A 16890-nucleotide genomic window follows, 5' to 3' on the forward strand; every position below is an offset into this window, starting at 1 on the left:
AAGTTATCGGCAAAGAGAATACCAGTACAAGAATCAGTCGACTCCTGAACGCCACCTGGGTTGTTGCTCTAGTGGCCAGGGGCGTAGTCTATCCTAAACTCATTTCTTGCCTAAGCACAAGGAGGGGGGGAGTTCTCCTCCTTGATCGAAGGATGTGTCGCTTGAAGATGGCATGACTAAAACCCACGGAGCCTAAACTGCATCTTTTTACAAGCTCAAAATTCTGAGGCTATTTGAATTAGGAGAACACAGAAAATCAAAGTCCATCGAAATAGCCTTCCATTCGGTGTCCATATTGGAAAAAACTCATTAATACTCAACACGGCCCCGTCATTAAATCAATATAATGACAGCTAATGTTGGGGGTGTGACAGCTAATGTCACAATCAATTTAATGAAATATGGTAAAGCATAATACGACATAGCTCCAGATATTATAAATGGACTGATATTATTTACAACAGAATCTCAAAAAGCAAGAACAAACCTCCTGTATGACATTCTGATCATATGCGTAAAGATTTTGGGGAACAATCCCTAACAGCAATCCAAGTGTTGCTCCAATGACGACACGTGACTTTAGCAGCATTCGAGCCTGTTTTATTTGATTAACCGTCAGAAGACTTCCAACAAACAAAAGTTAGAATAGGGACTTTCAACAAGTCTCTTAGGGTAGATCCTGACAAGACGTCCACGGTGTATGATTCTTGATAGAGTAATACTACATATAATCGTAAAATGCACAAGTATTATGTAGTCGCATTGAAAAAGAGTAGAATCTACTATTAAAAAATTAATATCTTTTCATGTGAATCTGATATTTATTTATCTTTTTTTAAATGATTATACGACGTTTGTACATTCATAACTGTAACTATCATTTCTCTTAATATTTCATCATATGCCTTAACTATTGTTTGGACTGCTTTGTGCTGGCATATTTGCCGCCATCATTTAATCTGGGTTTGTGGTTTAGGCTTTGTTTCCCGGGCCAAGTTGTGGGCCACTTGTTCTATTTTCTCTACTTGGGATAGTCTGATAAATATTAAAAAAAAATATATACAAAAATGAACTATCGGCCAATGCTAGAGCAATATTAGAGACAGGTGTAAGTTTCGTATTAGTCTTTTAAAATAATATCCCCACTAAAAAAGTGATTTTTCCCCATTTTTCCGTGATAGAGCCCAATATTTTTGGAAGGAGCTATGCAAACTTACAACTTTTACAAATCATTATTGGGCCTAATGTATATCATCTGTTAGCGTTTTATAGAAAACAAGGGCCGCATGTTCCTTTCGATTTATTTTCTATTTTCGAAGTATCCGGAATGAAGCCATAATAACAATATCAACTTTTAAGGCAACTTACTTAAATAAATAAAATAAAAAATCTCATTTCCTTACTCCATTCTTGTTGTTTATACAATATTAAGCATTTGTCGACGGAAAAAACTCCAAGTAATAATTTCAAGGAAGTAATTAATGTAAAAATTTATTTTAAAAAATATTTTAGCTATAAGAAAATTACACGAGAATAATTCTATAAACTGACATGGCATGATATGACTTGTCAAATCGTAGAGTTATTTTTATTCTAAAATAAATTTAACATATCATATGAAATCACGTCAGTTTGTGAAATTATTTTTGTATAATTTCAGCACTTTTCATTTATTTTTGAAAGAACTAGTCTACAGCAGATACCATAGTAATTCCATGAACTTGGCTAGGAAGTTCACGCCGAACTGAATTCTTTATTATCAGATATCGAACAAAACGACAAGTCGGAAGCAACCTGTGGCCATAGTGAAATTAACATGACTGCTTCAGTTGCTTCTTATTTTAGCCTCAACGAGGCAAAGAATGATAAATTAATCTTCAACCACAAGAACAATGATTCCCAATTGCTGTAGGCTAGAACCACGAATTGATTCTTCAGAATTTGACTTTTCAGTACGTTCATGTGGATTCCAAAACTAGGCAGCCTTAAGCTTTTCCAAATTATATGGACTCGAATCTTGAGAGTAAAGTATACCATTTGGAGAAAGAATACGCCGAAGAGAGAGGAAAAACCGAGCCTGAAAACGAGAAAGTTTTGTGCCATCAAGAGAAGTTCAAATGGACAGTATTTGCAAATAACAAAGCGGGTGATGTTCTAACCCATTGAAATCCCACTAGTCCGAACCAGATGCCAGGCAGGCCATATCCTCTACTGCTTACAAGCTGGTGAGGAAAAAAATGAGGGTCTTGTTAATGAAACAATATGTAAAAAAAGGATACCAGAAGAGCATGCAGCAGATCTCTACCAGCAGGAGAAGTGCACCCACGGAGAAGCATCCGCTCATTGACAAGCTAATAAATTTAAGATCCCGTCCGGCCTGCAGAAACAAAACGGACAATCTAATCACAGATTAGAAAATAAATAGGTTCTTCACAAATTTAAAGGCAGATCATACATATGCACATGGAAATGTTAAGCCGAGTACGATAAAAGTTGACATAAAATAGAGATGATTCTCATATATCAAGTTTCAGCAAGCCATGGACTAGAGGAAAACATGACGGAAACTCCACATTAAAGTCAAACCAAGCGTACCAGCAATGTTCCCTCAAGGCTTTGAGTTGAGGGTGTGATGGCTAATGCAAGAAAGAATGGAACCAGAACTTTGTGCATCTGTTTGGAACCAAAGATAAAATATCAAGAAGAATTAGATAAGATTTAACTTTTCATCTGCACTAAACAATGACAATGCACATGTTTCCCATAGAATATCTACACCTTGACTAATTTCCTCAGCCTTCAACAAAAAAATTGATTATGATTTATTTATTTGTTAAGTATGGGGTATATCTTAATTTTATGATTTCTAAATGTCAGACAAGATATATGGCATGAGACGCCAATGAAACAGAGCAGATAAGATATTCTGTCCAGGTGTAGTAACTATAAATGAAAAAAAATGGCAATTTAATTCAATTTCTCGGATTTATTTGTCACTTGAGCACTGTTTCAAATGATGGAAAGAAGCACCAAAGTGGCATCTATATCTATGGTAAGGTGCAATGTGACAGCTCCAAAAACTATAAATGGACTAATAATACTCACGACAGAAACTATGAAAGTAAGAACAAACCTCCTGTATGATATTCTGATCATGTGTGAAGATTTTGGGGAACAACCGAGGAACAGATGTTCCAACAACCCCTACCAGCAAACCAAGTGTTACTCCGATGAGAACAAGTGACTTTAGCAGCATTCGAGCCTGATTTATTGACTCAACCACTCAGAAAACTTTCAACAAACAAAAGTCAATATAGAGACAGACGATGTGGCATTAATACTGTCAAATAGACAGTCAGGGAAGGAGATATTTCCTGAATCATACATCAATAAGATGTAGGATAAAACATGATTGTAACGGCAACTGATGCAAACATCAAGGAATTGGAATTGTAAAAATGACCATTACATACCTTTCCTAAATTTCGATGAACTCCATATATTGACTCTGGCATAAATGACTGTGCAGTCTGAGAGAGAGGTTCACCCCATACGGTACACATGCAGTATGTTTGAATCATGACCTAGAGTAAAAGATAAGTTGCAAATGCAAATGACCATCAGTGCTCAAAACATAGGATCTCGAGCAGGGAAGACATTAACCAAAATTACATGTATGAACAAAACTAACCTGGTGGGCAGCCATGTTGTGTGTGCCCATAGCTGTAGCAAAGTATGTAAGGAGGGAATAGAAAGCCACCTAAAGCATCAGAATGTCTCAGATAAATTAAGATACAACAGGAGGCCAGGTACTACTGCAGAATTGAGTAATACAGTATGGTAACCTTTGATATCTTTGTTATAAACACTGGAGCAGCAAGCGCAAGTACAGATAGAAGTTCATGGGATGACGGAATAGAGATGGTAAATGCATTGTATCCTTTCTTGTTCAGAGCTTCAATCATCATATAACCTGCAATCACCTAGAAAGAATGTTGGTGAGTGGCAATGGAAAAAGAAAGGGTGTGCACATCTGCTTGGCTACAATGAGAATGCATAAGCACATAATATAGATTATATTCCACCTTAACAAAATTCACATTGAAAATTTAACTCAGCACACCTGTGAGACTGCAGTAGCCCATGCTGCACCAGCAATACCATAGCCTAAGAAGCTACAAAGGACTACATGACCAACGATATTTATAGTACTTGTAACCATCAAACCCTTCAATGGTCCCCAGGAATCTTTCATGCCAAGACTGCGAAATGGAAGGGGAAGTGATACAAACTCAATGAACCAATGTTCCAATTTCCTCAAACCAGCCAATATCTCATTTGAGATGGGAATATCAGATAAATACTCAATTAAGTAATAAACGTTCCAATTTCATTCCACAATATGTCATTTGAGGTGGGAAAATCAATTGTATCATAATCAAACTCCAAGTTGTCCCAATATCTTACAAACGCATATGAGACATATTTGATCACCATCAGAAATTGTGTAAAACGGTGCATCGCACCAACCAAGGCACTGCATATTTAACAAAATTTGTCTAGTAGTTCTATCATAGCTAACATGTACATGCATTGGAAGATCAACAACAATAATGAACAATCATAGTAACACGCGCACAAAAAAAACTGTGAGCTCATTCTGTGTAAAACATTTAGAAGAGGTAGATCATCACCTTGCACTCTGAGCAACCCATCCAACGAGAAGTGCAGGCCATGCTAAGCCTCGAATCTACCATCACAAGATCCATTTAAAAAAATCAAGGGGAGTAGAACAATAAATGTATCAGATTAAGCAGCCAGCATCCAACAGATATTGGGAAATTCTATGTCAGATTCTATGAACTTTCCAAGACAGCCAGCAAAGACAAAAGCTACTGCAAGCCATTACATAGTTGATCATACATATGATAAATATGACTAGCAACAGAAATAGTTGCATCATATATATTTGACTTTAGCACCATCTTGACTATAGTGTACTCAAGAGTTATCATAGAAGGTCATTCACGGGTATATCTGACTTCTAAATCTTTTTCAGAAAAGCAATTCCCTTCTATAACTTGGTTTTAGAGTTTAGCAGTAAGAAAGGAGAAAATCTGCACAAGAGATTCCAAACTGGCGATCTTCAAACTATAAAAGAGAACGCACTAATGATTTGAGGAGAAAATGTACCTGAACATACGTGTTTGCAGCGGGTACAACATGTGCGTTCTTCGGCCCAGTAAAAGCTGAAAAAACAAAAGTAGCCAATCCATCAGTCATTAAATTGTGTCTCCATTCATTTAGTATAAATGCTAGCTGTAATCTATAAGTGGTGAAAAACATTAATCTATTGGCTGCCCCCACCCCCCCCCCCCCCCAAAAAAAAAGCTAAACACTCAGTTTAGAAATAACCAAAAATGCTCCAATATTTGTTACCTTTCAGTGCCCATGTACCAAAGAACTTCGTAAATAAAAGCATCAAGCAACCACAAGTAAAAGCAACAAAGAGCAAGTTAGATATTTGACGCTGCACTTCATTTTTGTCCTGCACCAATGCCATATTGTCAAAAAAAAAAGCGGCATAGAACATGGAAGAGCTAAGAGAAATTGATCAGTCTAGATTATCTAACACCACAGAGTTCATTATAAATAATGAAATGTAACGCATCTAAGCGTGCTACCAACACAATTGCAACAAAGGCCTTCGACTGTGAAAGAAACTAACCTTTCTGGCAAGGGAAGTAGCAACCATATTCGAAGTAGCTATCGAAAGGAACATGAACACATAACTCATATAATCGCATACAACTGTCCCCGGACCTGTCACGGTCAAATTATCCAACCAATCAATTATAGGAATAGTATATTCTCCATCATATGATTTACCCAGGGAAAGCAAGCATATAAGAGCAGACTTGTACAATTTTAGGCTACTGCATTCATTTTGAAAAAAAAAAAAAGTGGATACACAAATAAAAAAAAATGATTTTTTTTTCGTAGATTTCAAATTTACTCACTTTTTTAAAAAAAAAATGTGCGAGACACAAATATTAATTTTTTTAATTAATTATATTAGACGTTTCCCTTTTGTTAAAGAATAATTCCCTCGTCATCTTATGATAAAGTGTTAAATAATTGAAAATTATTTATTATATTTTATTTGTAGGTCTATCATTTAATGTGAAATTAAAAATTATTGAGAGAATGATAAATAAATTTTTCCTTTCCTTCAATTTTAGAGTGTGAAAAGTTTCCTTTCCTCACATTCTATACGAAACCAAAAAGAAAATTTATTGTATAATCCAATATTCTAAGGCAATACAATACCTAAAGCAGCGAGCTCAATTGAGCTACCCTGACCAATAACAGCGGTGTCAATCAGACTCATCAACGGCCCACAAATCCAGAGAGCAGTAGCGGGTCCCGTGAACTTCACAATCTCCTTCATTTGATTCCATATTTTCTGTCTCTCTTCACTCCCCGATTCCTCTCCCTCAACCTCCAGAACGCTTTCGGAAAATGAAACGGTAGCATTATCATTTTCGCCAGATATTTCGGATTGGCTGACGATTAGTTCTTCGACAGGGCTAATGCATGCTGTTATTATCCGACTGCAACTATTTTTCGGCGTCGATGTGAGCAATACATTTGAAGGGAAAGGAGGGACTTGACAGCGAGTAAAAAGAGAGAGTGATCTTCGAGCTGGGCCTGGGACGAGAGGGGCGTGGGGAGGGCGAGTTATCAGGGTATTGAATTGCATTTTCTTCTCTTGTTTTCCTAGCTCAGTGGAGGACTAACAAAAGTTGAAGAAGAGAAAACAAAAGCACAGGAAAACAAGCGGAGAATACAGGGGAAGGCAGGTGAGGGGGAGATTGGAGAGAGCGAATAGCCTAGTTTTCAATACTTAGAAGCGAATTTCAAAAGAATGGACGATCCCTGAGAAGTTCTTCCTCTCTCTCCTCACTCTCCCCTACTTCCTACTCAATCTCTGAAGTTCTCTTGCAGAACTTCTTTATCACAGTCAGCCTCTCCATTTCTCCTTCTACAGTCCCTTTCAATCCCTTTCTTTCTCTCCAATTTTCCCCACCTACCACCCACAACTCTTCCATTCTTCCCCTACCCACCTACCTATCCTCCTCCTTCTCGTCCCCAACACAAACCCCATTCTTTTCTTTATTTGTTTTTTCCTACCTGCCTCCCAACTCCAACCAGTCTTTACTCTCTTTGGCAATGAGAGTACTCAATATCCACCAAGATCTGTGATCTGTTTCAGAATCTAGGTGGGGATCTTCAATTCCGCTGGCATAGCGTGAACAACGTGTGAGTTCAGTTCAGATCCGTGTTCTTATTTTTCAATTTTTTGTGGATACGAGGATCGGAGGATGGAGTGTTCATGACTTTCTTGACTGGTTCCAGCAGTGACTGAGCCTTAAAAATTAATATTCACGACCGACTGAATGACTTCACTTGTCTTTTAACTGTAAGAATATTGAACACTATTGTAAAAACTGTCACAACTTGTATTGCATACGCGATGAATATATATACACAGCTAATACAATCATAAAATATATTAATATTGCCCTGTCGTACAGAATATTATAAGAAACAAAATAGGTAAGTAAAATCAAAGTTGACGTCAGAAATGATGCTCAGCCTTGATCACGGAGGATACACAAGAAAGTAAGCTACAATATTGTGTTTGTGATAGATAAATAGGGAGGGATTCGAAGTAGATTTCAAAACCAATGCCATAAAGGCAGTCATGTAGAGCACGATACCTGGCTCTCGGTGTCTATTTTAGTTCATAGATAGACTTTTGAAGATGGCAAACATGAGAAGGATAGGTTGAATCAATAAAACCAGCTAGTGTGCCATGAAGAAATGCATTGTTTACGTCCAGTTGACGGAGGGACCAACCATTCATTATAGCAAGTGATAAAATAATTCTGATAGTGGCTAGCTTTACAACAGGGAAGAATATTTTAATGTAGTCGAGACCAGGACGCTGATGAAATCCCTTCGCAACAAGGCGCGCTTTATAGCGAGAATGTTTCAGTGGAATGGGATGCTTGGTAGCAAGGTAGAGCCTTTTTGGTTTATGAATATTGTTCATGGAGCGTGTGACCATGTGAGTTGGTGGAGGAGGCCATGTGTCAACAACCTGATCAGTGGCACAGAGAGCATGAGCCATGCACAAGGTAGCACTATCAGAGGTAGAAATTCGAGGGGTGACAGTAGTGCAAGGCATGGACTGCAGTTGGTGTTGGCTAGCATCTTCCAAAATGAGACCCGAGACAGGTGGACCATGAGGCACAGAAGTGTCGAGTGTCAGAAGTAGTGGGGGTGGTGCCACGGATTGAAGTGGTGGAGAAGTTTGGGAGTTGGAAAAATGAGGAAAAACAGACTCATTGAAATGAACATGGCGTGATAAGAAAATCTTATGAGTGGTGTGATCGAGACACTTGTATGCACTTTGGGAGGTAGAGTAACAAACAAAGATACATGGTCGGGACTTGGGTTCCAGTTTGTGTTGAGAATATGATTTAAGCCAGGGAAAGCACAAGCATCCAAACACCCGAAGTTTGAGATAATTTGGGTGAGACTTGAACAGAATCTCAAAGGAAGATTTGAGTGAATGCAAAGGTGTGGCCATTCTATTTATGAGATAGACGACAACCTGAAATGCCAAACTCCAGTAGGTGGGGGGGAGATAGGCTTGATGGAGTAAAGTCATGCCTGTTTCCACAATATGCTGGTGACGACGTTCAACCACTCCATTTTGTTCAGGAGTGTGAGGAGCAGTTGTTAGATGACTTATTCCATGGTGGCTGAGATAGTCTCGAAGTGCAACAAAACTCACCTCCATTATCGGAGTAGAGATGTTGATGGGAAGAGAGAATTACTTTTCAAGTATGGCTTTGAGTTGAGGAAAAATAGTGGAAACCTCAAATTTGAGTTTCATGGGAAAATACCAGCAATATTTGGTGTGATGATCAATAAAGAGAACATAATATCTATATCCTTCAAGAGAGATGTGAGGTGCAGGACCCCAAACATCAGTGAACAAATATTCAAGGGGCAAGGAACTCTAGATACTAGAGGCATGAAATGGTAACTTCTAACTTTTATTAATAGCACATGAAGTACATAAGGAATGGGAGACACGATTATTAGCTGGTAATTGAAAAGCTTTAATTAAATGAGTGACAAGTTGCCGAGAGGGATGACCCAAACGGTTATGCCAAATTTCAGAAGAGACTTGTTCAGTGGTAAAGGCCGCCTTTGGATTTTCAACATGACAGGAAGAAGTTGGCAGTGTGTAGATGTCGTTGTCACATGGCCCTCGTATTAGTGTCGCCCCCGACGTCGGATCCTTCACAAAGAAGTGATAAGGATGAAATTCAAGAACAAGATTATTTGTTTTAGTAAATTCATGCACGGAAATCAGATTTTTATGAATTTCAGGAACACAAAGAGTATTGGTGAGAACCACACTTCGAGTAGGTAACTGAAATTTGACAGTACCAACATGGGAAATTTACAAACCTGATCCATCACCTATTATGACCTCATCGGTTCCATCATACTCTGAACGTATAGAGAGTTTTGACATATCAGACGTGATATGATGAGATGTTCCAGAATCAACCACCCAAGACTTTTTTGTAGAGGAACTAGTAGCAGCACAGTTTGCAGTTGGAGAAGATGGATTCCAAAATTTTCTACATTGGCAAGCCGTGTGACCCGGTGTAGCACAAAACTGACATATTATGGAGGACCTGTTTGAAGATGAATTGGATTGTTGTTGCTGTGATGATTGCTGATGAGACCGCGAGTTGGTACTGCTTCGGTTTGGTTTGCCTCGATGAGATGAAAAAGGGGGACCTTTCTTCTGGTGATAGTTGGCAGTAGTAATGGTAGTTTACTGCAGAGTCTCAAGGCGATGAAGATAGGTCTCATGACTGACAAGCAAGTCATGCAGCTCTTCAAAGGTGAGAGGATTTTCCCGGGTGCGAATGGATCCTGCAATATCACGGTATTCAGATCCCAAGCCATTTAGAATTTAGAGCGTGAGATCGTCATTAGTGAGAAGTGAATCTACTAGTGCTAGTTCATCAACAGTGGATTTGACTTGCTGAAGGTAGTTTGTGACGCTTTTGGCACCACGATTCAAGGACGTTAACGTGTCCTTGAGTTGCATGACCCTCGTTCTGGAACGATTGGCGTAGAGCCGGGTCAGTTTGAGCCAAGTTTCTCTGGAAGTGCTAGAAGCAGCGATAAGTGGCATGATACTTTTAGAGACTGAAGTGAAAATGCCATTGAGGAGAAGTTTATCTTGGTGAATCCAACGATTGCGAGCAGCAAGAACCTCTGCAGTGGGGGAACTCCCAAGCATGGGACAAGGATTGGAACCATTGATAAAACCCTGTAGATCATACCCAATGACAAGGCTGTCAAGTTGAGCACGCCATGCAGGAAAGTTGGAGGAGGTCAGTTTGTAGGGAAGCTGGGCATTTGCGTTAATGGCAATGATGTTGGTTTCGGGAGGAAAGGTGGGGGAATTGGAGGTTGTGACAGAGTTGGATGTTTGGGCCATAGCGGAAGTAAAGAACAAATGATCAACTCGTTTAAAAGAAAAGGGCTCGTGATACCATATAAGAATATTGAACACAGTTGTGTATATTGTAAAAACTGTTACAACTTGTATTGCATAAGTGATGAATATATATACACAACTAATACAATCATAAAAGGAAAGAACGTATTGATGATGCTCTGTTGTACAGAATATTACAACAAACAAAATAGGTAAGTAAAATCAAAGTTGACACCAGGAATGATGCTCAGCCTTGATCACGGAGGAATTTTTGCCATTATCATCTGTTATTAACTGCTGCTAAAACAGGCTTCACATAAAATTAAGAAAAAATCAACTATGCCGTTTCAAATATACCGCTCGGTTTTACTACTCGACGATTTTTTTTTTACCGAATGATGAAGAAAGTGATTTAAAATGTATTGATATATTTTTTTATTTTTTAAAAATATTTAAAAATATTTAAAAATATGAATAGAAAAATTTTAAAAAAAAAATTGATTTTGCAATTAGCGTTAACACCAAGCGGTGCTATTATATTTGAGCGAAGGCAGTCCACTCATGTGGTCTCGTTTAGATTTTAAGATGAGATAAAATGAATTAAGATGATTTATAAATAATAATAAAATTTGTAAGTTAAAATTTGTGAATAATAATGAATAGTAATGAGATGTGTTGAATCAATTGCTGTTAATTTATTATATTCACTTTGTTTGTTTATAGAATTGAGGCAAGTTTTAGAAGTGAGATAGATGAAAATTTTGTAAATAGTAGTAAGATTGTTTGTGAATAATAATGAGATAGTTTGAGTTGAGTTTTTTTTTTTTTTTTTTTTTTTTTTTTTTTATGGAAATAGTCTTATTTCATTAATGAACTGAAGTTACAACTGTGACTTATCAATACATGAAAAATTCAGACTATAAGCCAAACTACGCATAAGCTCTGAGGCTTCCCCACACACAAATTCTTTTGTGGCGGACATTGTCTTAACTTGTCAATAAACTCTCTCCTAACAGAGAGAACGTTCTGTAAACAGAACTTGAAGGCCCATCTATCCTCCTAGGGAGGAAAGGTACGGGACACTGCTATGGACACTAAATCCAATAACCTATTTCTATTTTATTAAAAACTAAAATAACAAATAAAACACATTAATAACTAACAACTAAACTACAAAACCACAAGCCTTGGTGTGACCCGGACGTCACACCCACCGCAAGCATCGGCATCTCGAGCCTTGACGGCACGAGCACCCAGCTCACGCATGGAGACAACAGCCTCCACTACGCAGGTAGCACTTACGCACAAGTACTGGTCGTAAGATATCACCGGCCGTGACATCGCCCCCCACTCTCGAATAGCTCTTGCCCCAGATTGCGTCCGATCCAAAGGCTTAACACCTCACTTGGGTCAACAAAAGATCAGAAGAACATAAAAATAAACGTAACAAAATACTAAAACAAAACAACAAAGAAACAGAAAATCAAAACGAATGAACAGTGCACGATGCGTCGGCAGTGGCGCGTGCAGGGTACTGGTCACTCGGGGAGGAAAACCGACGGTCAATCTTGGAAGCCCCGGAGTCAGGGAGTCCAGAGAAGTCAAGCGTAGCATCGACAGAGGGCTCCGCGGTGGCGCGTGATTGGCACGCATCGACTAGATCCGGAGCTTTGTCCTGCGCGTGCGGGCTACGCTCCACTCCGATGAATACCATATTTGGTGGTCTTGAAGATCGGCAACTGGGCTTCATCCCGGTGGGGCGCGTGTAGGAGGGCGACGGCTGGAAAGACCCGAATGGCGATCCTCCCTTATTCGGCCTGAAAAACAAAAAATAAAACTAAAAAAACACTACACAACAAATAAAATGGACAGACGAGGATGGGGAGGGGAAGGAGAAAAAGGGGGGAGGAGCCGAAGCTCCCACCCCCTTTCGTTTGATCTAGGGTTTTAGAGGGTTTAGTGAGAAAGAATATGATTTTTCTAGAGAGAGGATTTTAATTCATGAGTTGAGTTTTTTTTTTGGTTTTAGAAAATGAGAGAAAAAATTGAATAAAAAATATTATAAAGTTAAAATATTGTAAGAATATAATTTTATAATTTTATTTTTGTTTGAGATTTGCAAAAGTTAGAATTGGTTTTTATTTTTTATTTGAAATTTTGAAAAAGTTGTAATGGTTAGTTTATAAATTTTGTATTTAAATTATGTTTGAGAATAAAATGAGATTACATGAGAATTTTATGTCTCATCCTATACTCCAAACCTGCATATATATTTAAAATAGTATGAGTTTAAAAAACATATATATTTAAAATAGTATGAGTTTTGTAATACATGAACAAGTGTGTTAGCACACTAATTATTACGAAACTTATTATAATTTTAAAAAAATACTAATCATTTTTTAGTATAGTTGATGTAAAAATCTTCCACATCAGCAATGTGCTGGATGTTTAAAAAATAATATTTTTAAATAAATTTGTTCAAGCAAAATTGCATCTGAAAAATACAATAAAGATAAAAACTAAAATCCTAAATGGCAAAATGAGTAGTATAAATTAAGAAAGATCGTAACATCTCTCTTAATCTTTATTTATCTGTTTGATCATGAACTAAAAATAAAATATAAATTTTTGTTATCTTTTATTTGCTAGTCGTGAATAGCATTTTTTCAAGTTTTTTCGGATACATATCTGCAATGCAGCAGTGACCGAGCACATGCGACTCCTGTTATAATGTTACTCTTTTGAGTTCGAGCTTGACGAGAGAGAAGGGATTCGGAAGGATGTGTAATGTTACTTATCATCTTAATTTCTATCATTCTATGATGTAGTAATAGGTAATTAGAAATTATTTATTACATTTAACTTATAAACCTATCATTTAATGTCACATTATGAAATGATAGGAGGATAATGACAGTTGAAATGATGAATAAATTTTTTCTCAAAAGGATAGAGGATGGTAGACAAAAATTAGATTTTCTCTGCAGATTTTTATTTGAGTTATTGGGAAGAAAGATAAATATATAAAAGAAACGAATTTTATAATATTTATAATTTTGTAAATTAAATACTTAATAAATAAAAAATATTAGAAAATGATTTTATAAGTATATTTATCTTACTTAGGGCTGTAAATGAGTTAGTCTGTTCGATAGCCCGCTCGGTACTTGTTCAGTGAAACTCGAATCGAACTCGACTCGTAAAAAAAAAAAACTCATTCGTGAAAGCACTCGATTTGTAAATGACACATATCCGACAAAACTCGACTCGACTCGACTCGAATACTCGTTAAGACCCGTTCGTTTATACTCGAGTCGACTCGTTAACTCGACTCGATTAAAATTTACTCATAAATTGATAAATATATACATACACATATATATACATATGTATATGTATTAGCTAATAATATAAGCATACTTTTATAATTAAATATATAATATGCAATCTAATTACTTATGTCTATATAGTGAATATACTTCATAGGTATATTTTATAATTTATATAATAATTAGTTGATCAAATTTAATAATTTTATATACTAGTATATGAGAACCATATATGAAATAGATATATATTATTATATTAAGATGCATGTATTAATAATATATGTAGCCATATAATATATTGTTATTTTGAATAAATATCAATTGGTTAGATATTAGTTATTTATAATTTTTTTAAAATTTTATAATTCAATAGAGGTTCTACTTGTTAGATGTAGAAATTTAATATTATATCTTTTTATTTTTTTAATTTATTAATTATTAAATTTTATTAAAAAAATAAATAAACAATTTGAGCTCGAGTTCGACTCAACTTAATCTCGTTTGTGGGACGAGTTCGAGTTGAGAATTTAATTTATCGAATTGAGCTCGAATAAAGAATAAATAAAAAAATCTCAAACTCGAACTCAAGTATTTTGAATAGAGTAGAGTAGAGTCGAGTTTGGCAAGCTAAAAAAGGGCTCAGCTCCCCTCGATTACAACTTTAATCTTACTTTCAGCCTCAACTCGAAGAGATCTAAAGAGAAACTTTTGGATAGAAAGCATGACCTTTTTTTTTTTTTTTTTTTTTTTTTTTTTTTTTTTTTTTTGCTCCTAACTTTATTTTAAAAAGATGAGCTTGAAATTGGGCCAAGCCCACCTCATAAAAACAAGAAAAACAACCTTAAAAGGGACCGAGCAGGGAAGGGCATGCCTCCCCCACGTGGCCCATGGCATGCAAGCAACCATTCGGCAACTTGCGTGGGGTTTGGAATCTGGTGTAAACTGAAAAAAATAAAAAATAAAAAAAAAGTTTTTAAATAACGAAATAATTAGATTACGTTTAAACGTTGAATTGAGTTGAATTTAGATGATAAAATATTATTTTTTAATATTATTATTATTTTAGAATTGAAAAAAGTTAAATTATTTATTATATTTTATATTGAGATTTGAAAAAAGTTATAATGATGAATTGAGATGATTTTAGATTCGAAACGAAGCCCAAGTCTTATAGCATGGAGTTTTTTACTACAGTTCTGTAGAAAATATCAAATTCCTATAATTTACAACATTGATTACTTGATACAGTTAATAACATATATCTTTGTAATAGTTTTGATGAAATTATTCCCAAAATAATTTACAGCAAACATATAGTATTTATAGTATACTTTCGCACAGAATCTCGACATAGGTGAGGAGTGTGTCAGAGGTTGAGAATACTTGTACACCCTGTGTTACAATTTACACCATGGACAACTATCAAGGAAAATTTTTATTATCTCCAATTTAGAATATAAATTTAAAAATTTAAATTTTATAACTCAAATTTTACCATTTAAATAATGTGAATTGTGTGTTCTATACAATAACTCAATAATAAAATAAGAGAAATTATATTTGTAGTCATAGAGTGTATAAGCGCCGCGCATTCCTTTTAAAAAATAAAAATAAATATCAAATATGAGACCCACATAAAAAAATTAATTTTTTAATAGTAGACCTTACTCTTTTTTAAGAAGAGTGTGCATTTTTTACACGATTTGTGATTGTATCTATCATTACTTATAAAATAACTCAATCTAGAAGTTTTAAATGAGTAATGTTTGGTTTTAAAGCTTTAATTGATGCTTAAAATATTTGTTAGAAATATTAATGAGTAATGATTTGTAGAAACTCTAAATAAACAATTCACTTGCAGTGTATTTGTAAAAAAAAAAAATAGAATTTATCGTAAAAAAAAAACATATTTATTTTTAATGGAATCTTTTTTTATTTTTTTTTATAGAGGAAGACTTGTCTAGAGTCTAGTCTTGTTCCTGGATAGAAAAAAAAACACAAAAAAACAACTATAGAGCGATCCTCTCGGTCTGTCTCCGCTAAATGGATTCACCTTCTAACACTCCATGTTGAATTGAATTCATCCACTCCCGATAACATTTTAATCAAGTTTTTGTCCTAATTACACGTCCATACAAGATGGTGGAGAAAAGCTTCAACAACAAAAATATAACATAAACTGGGGGTTAATCAGTCCGATTCAATTCAGTTTTGTATATTTTTTATAATCGAATCAGTAAATACCGGTTTTGAAATTTTAAGAACCAATACCAAACAAATTCACTATCAAAATCGAAACTTATGATTTTTCAATTTCATTCTCGGCCAATGTGATCTGATTTTTATAGTTTTACGGATTATCTATGTTAGTAATAATATGATATTTACATATACTAAATTATTAGTATATTTATATTATAGTATAAATATATTATTTATAATAATTAACATATAGTAGTATAGTATTGAATTTAACTATAATCTATATAATTTCTAGATATTTTATACGAGTATATATGAGCAAAAATGTATTACAAAAAGAATACATATATTTATATATTATAATTTATTATGTCAAAAATATATTTATCATTCATATATATACATGAAAAGTAAGTTTATATTAATAATTAATATTAATATTTATGTTTAAGATTAAAATTTTATATTATATTAATTAAAAATTTAATATATAATATAATATAAAAAATTATAAATATATATATATATATCAATTTGGTTCGAACGATTTTCAACTATATCGAGCAATTTTTATACCAAATCGTATGAGTATTAGTTTTGGATTATGTAAATGCAAATGAAAATTTTGCATATTATAACATAATTTTACATTTGGCCATTCCACTAAAAACTTATTTTCACATTGAATTATCTAAATAATAGTCAAAACAATAATAAAATACTATTAATTTAATAATATATTTTTTCTATTAA

At 35.0% G+C, this 16890-nt stretch overlaps 1 protein-coding gene across 1 annotated transcript; it reads right to left on the minus strand.

The window, feature by feature from the left end:
* Positions 1-1711: 1711 nt before the first annotated feature.
* On the minus strand, positions 1712-7040 carry LOC121255566 (protein DETOXIFICATION 46, chloroplastic-like). Its single transcript, XM_041155938.1, has 14 exons — positions 6331-7040; positions 5729-5823; positions 5440-5548; positions 5194-5249; positions 4695-4750; positions 4124-4262; positions 3846-3983; positions 3692-3760; positions 3474-3584; positions 3134-3262; positions 2596-2673; positions 2306-2377; positions 2160-2222; positions 1712-2077 (listed from the first exon to the last, which is right to left on the minus strand). Exons 1-14 carry the CDS (start codon positions 6761-6763, stop codon positions 1976-1978), a joined length of 1650 nt encoding a protein of 549 aa, XP_041011872.1. The 5' UTR covers positions 6764-7040; the 3' UTR covers positions 1712-1975.
* Between the last annotated feature and the right edge of the window lie 9850 nt (positions 7041-16890).

Source organism: Juglans microcarpa x Juglans regia, chromosome 3D (genome assembly GCF_004785595.1).
Source record: "Juglans microcarpa x Juglans regia isolate MS1-56 chromosome 3D, Jm3101_v1.0, whole genome shotgun sequence".
In the NCBI taxonomy this organism is placed as follows: domain Eukaryota; kingdom Viridiplantae; phylum Streptophyta; class Magnoliopsida; order Fagales; family Juglandaceae; genus Juglans; species Juglans microcarpa x Juglans regia.

What these genes read in the sequence shown, in the direction of transcription:
- LOC121255566 (XM_041155938.1), bottom strand. Translation starts at nt 6,763, where the DNA reads ATGCAATTCAATACCCTGATAACTCGCCCTCCCCACGCCCCTCTCGTC. An exon ending in CTACTTCCCTTGCCAGAAAG is followed by an intron (nt 5,549 to 5,728) that starts GTTAGTTTCTTT and finishes GCATTGGTGCAG; the next exon opens with GACAAAAATGAAGTGCAGCG. An exon ending in TGGTACATGGGCACTGAAAG is followed by an intron (nt 5,250 to 5,439) that starts GTAACAAATATT and finishes TTGTTTTTTCAG; the next exon opens with CTTTTACTGGGCCGAAGAAC.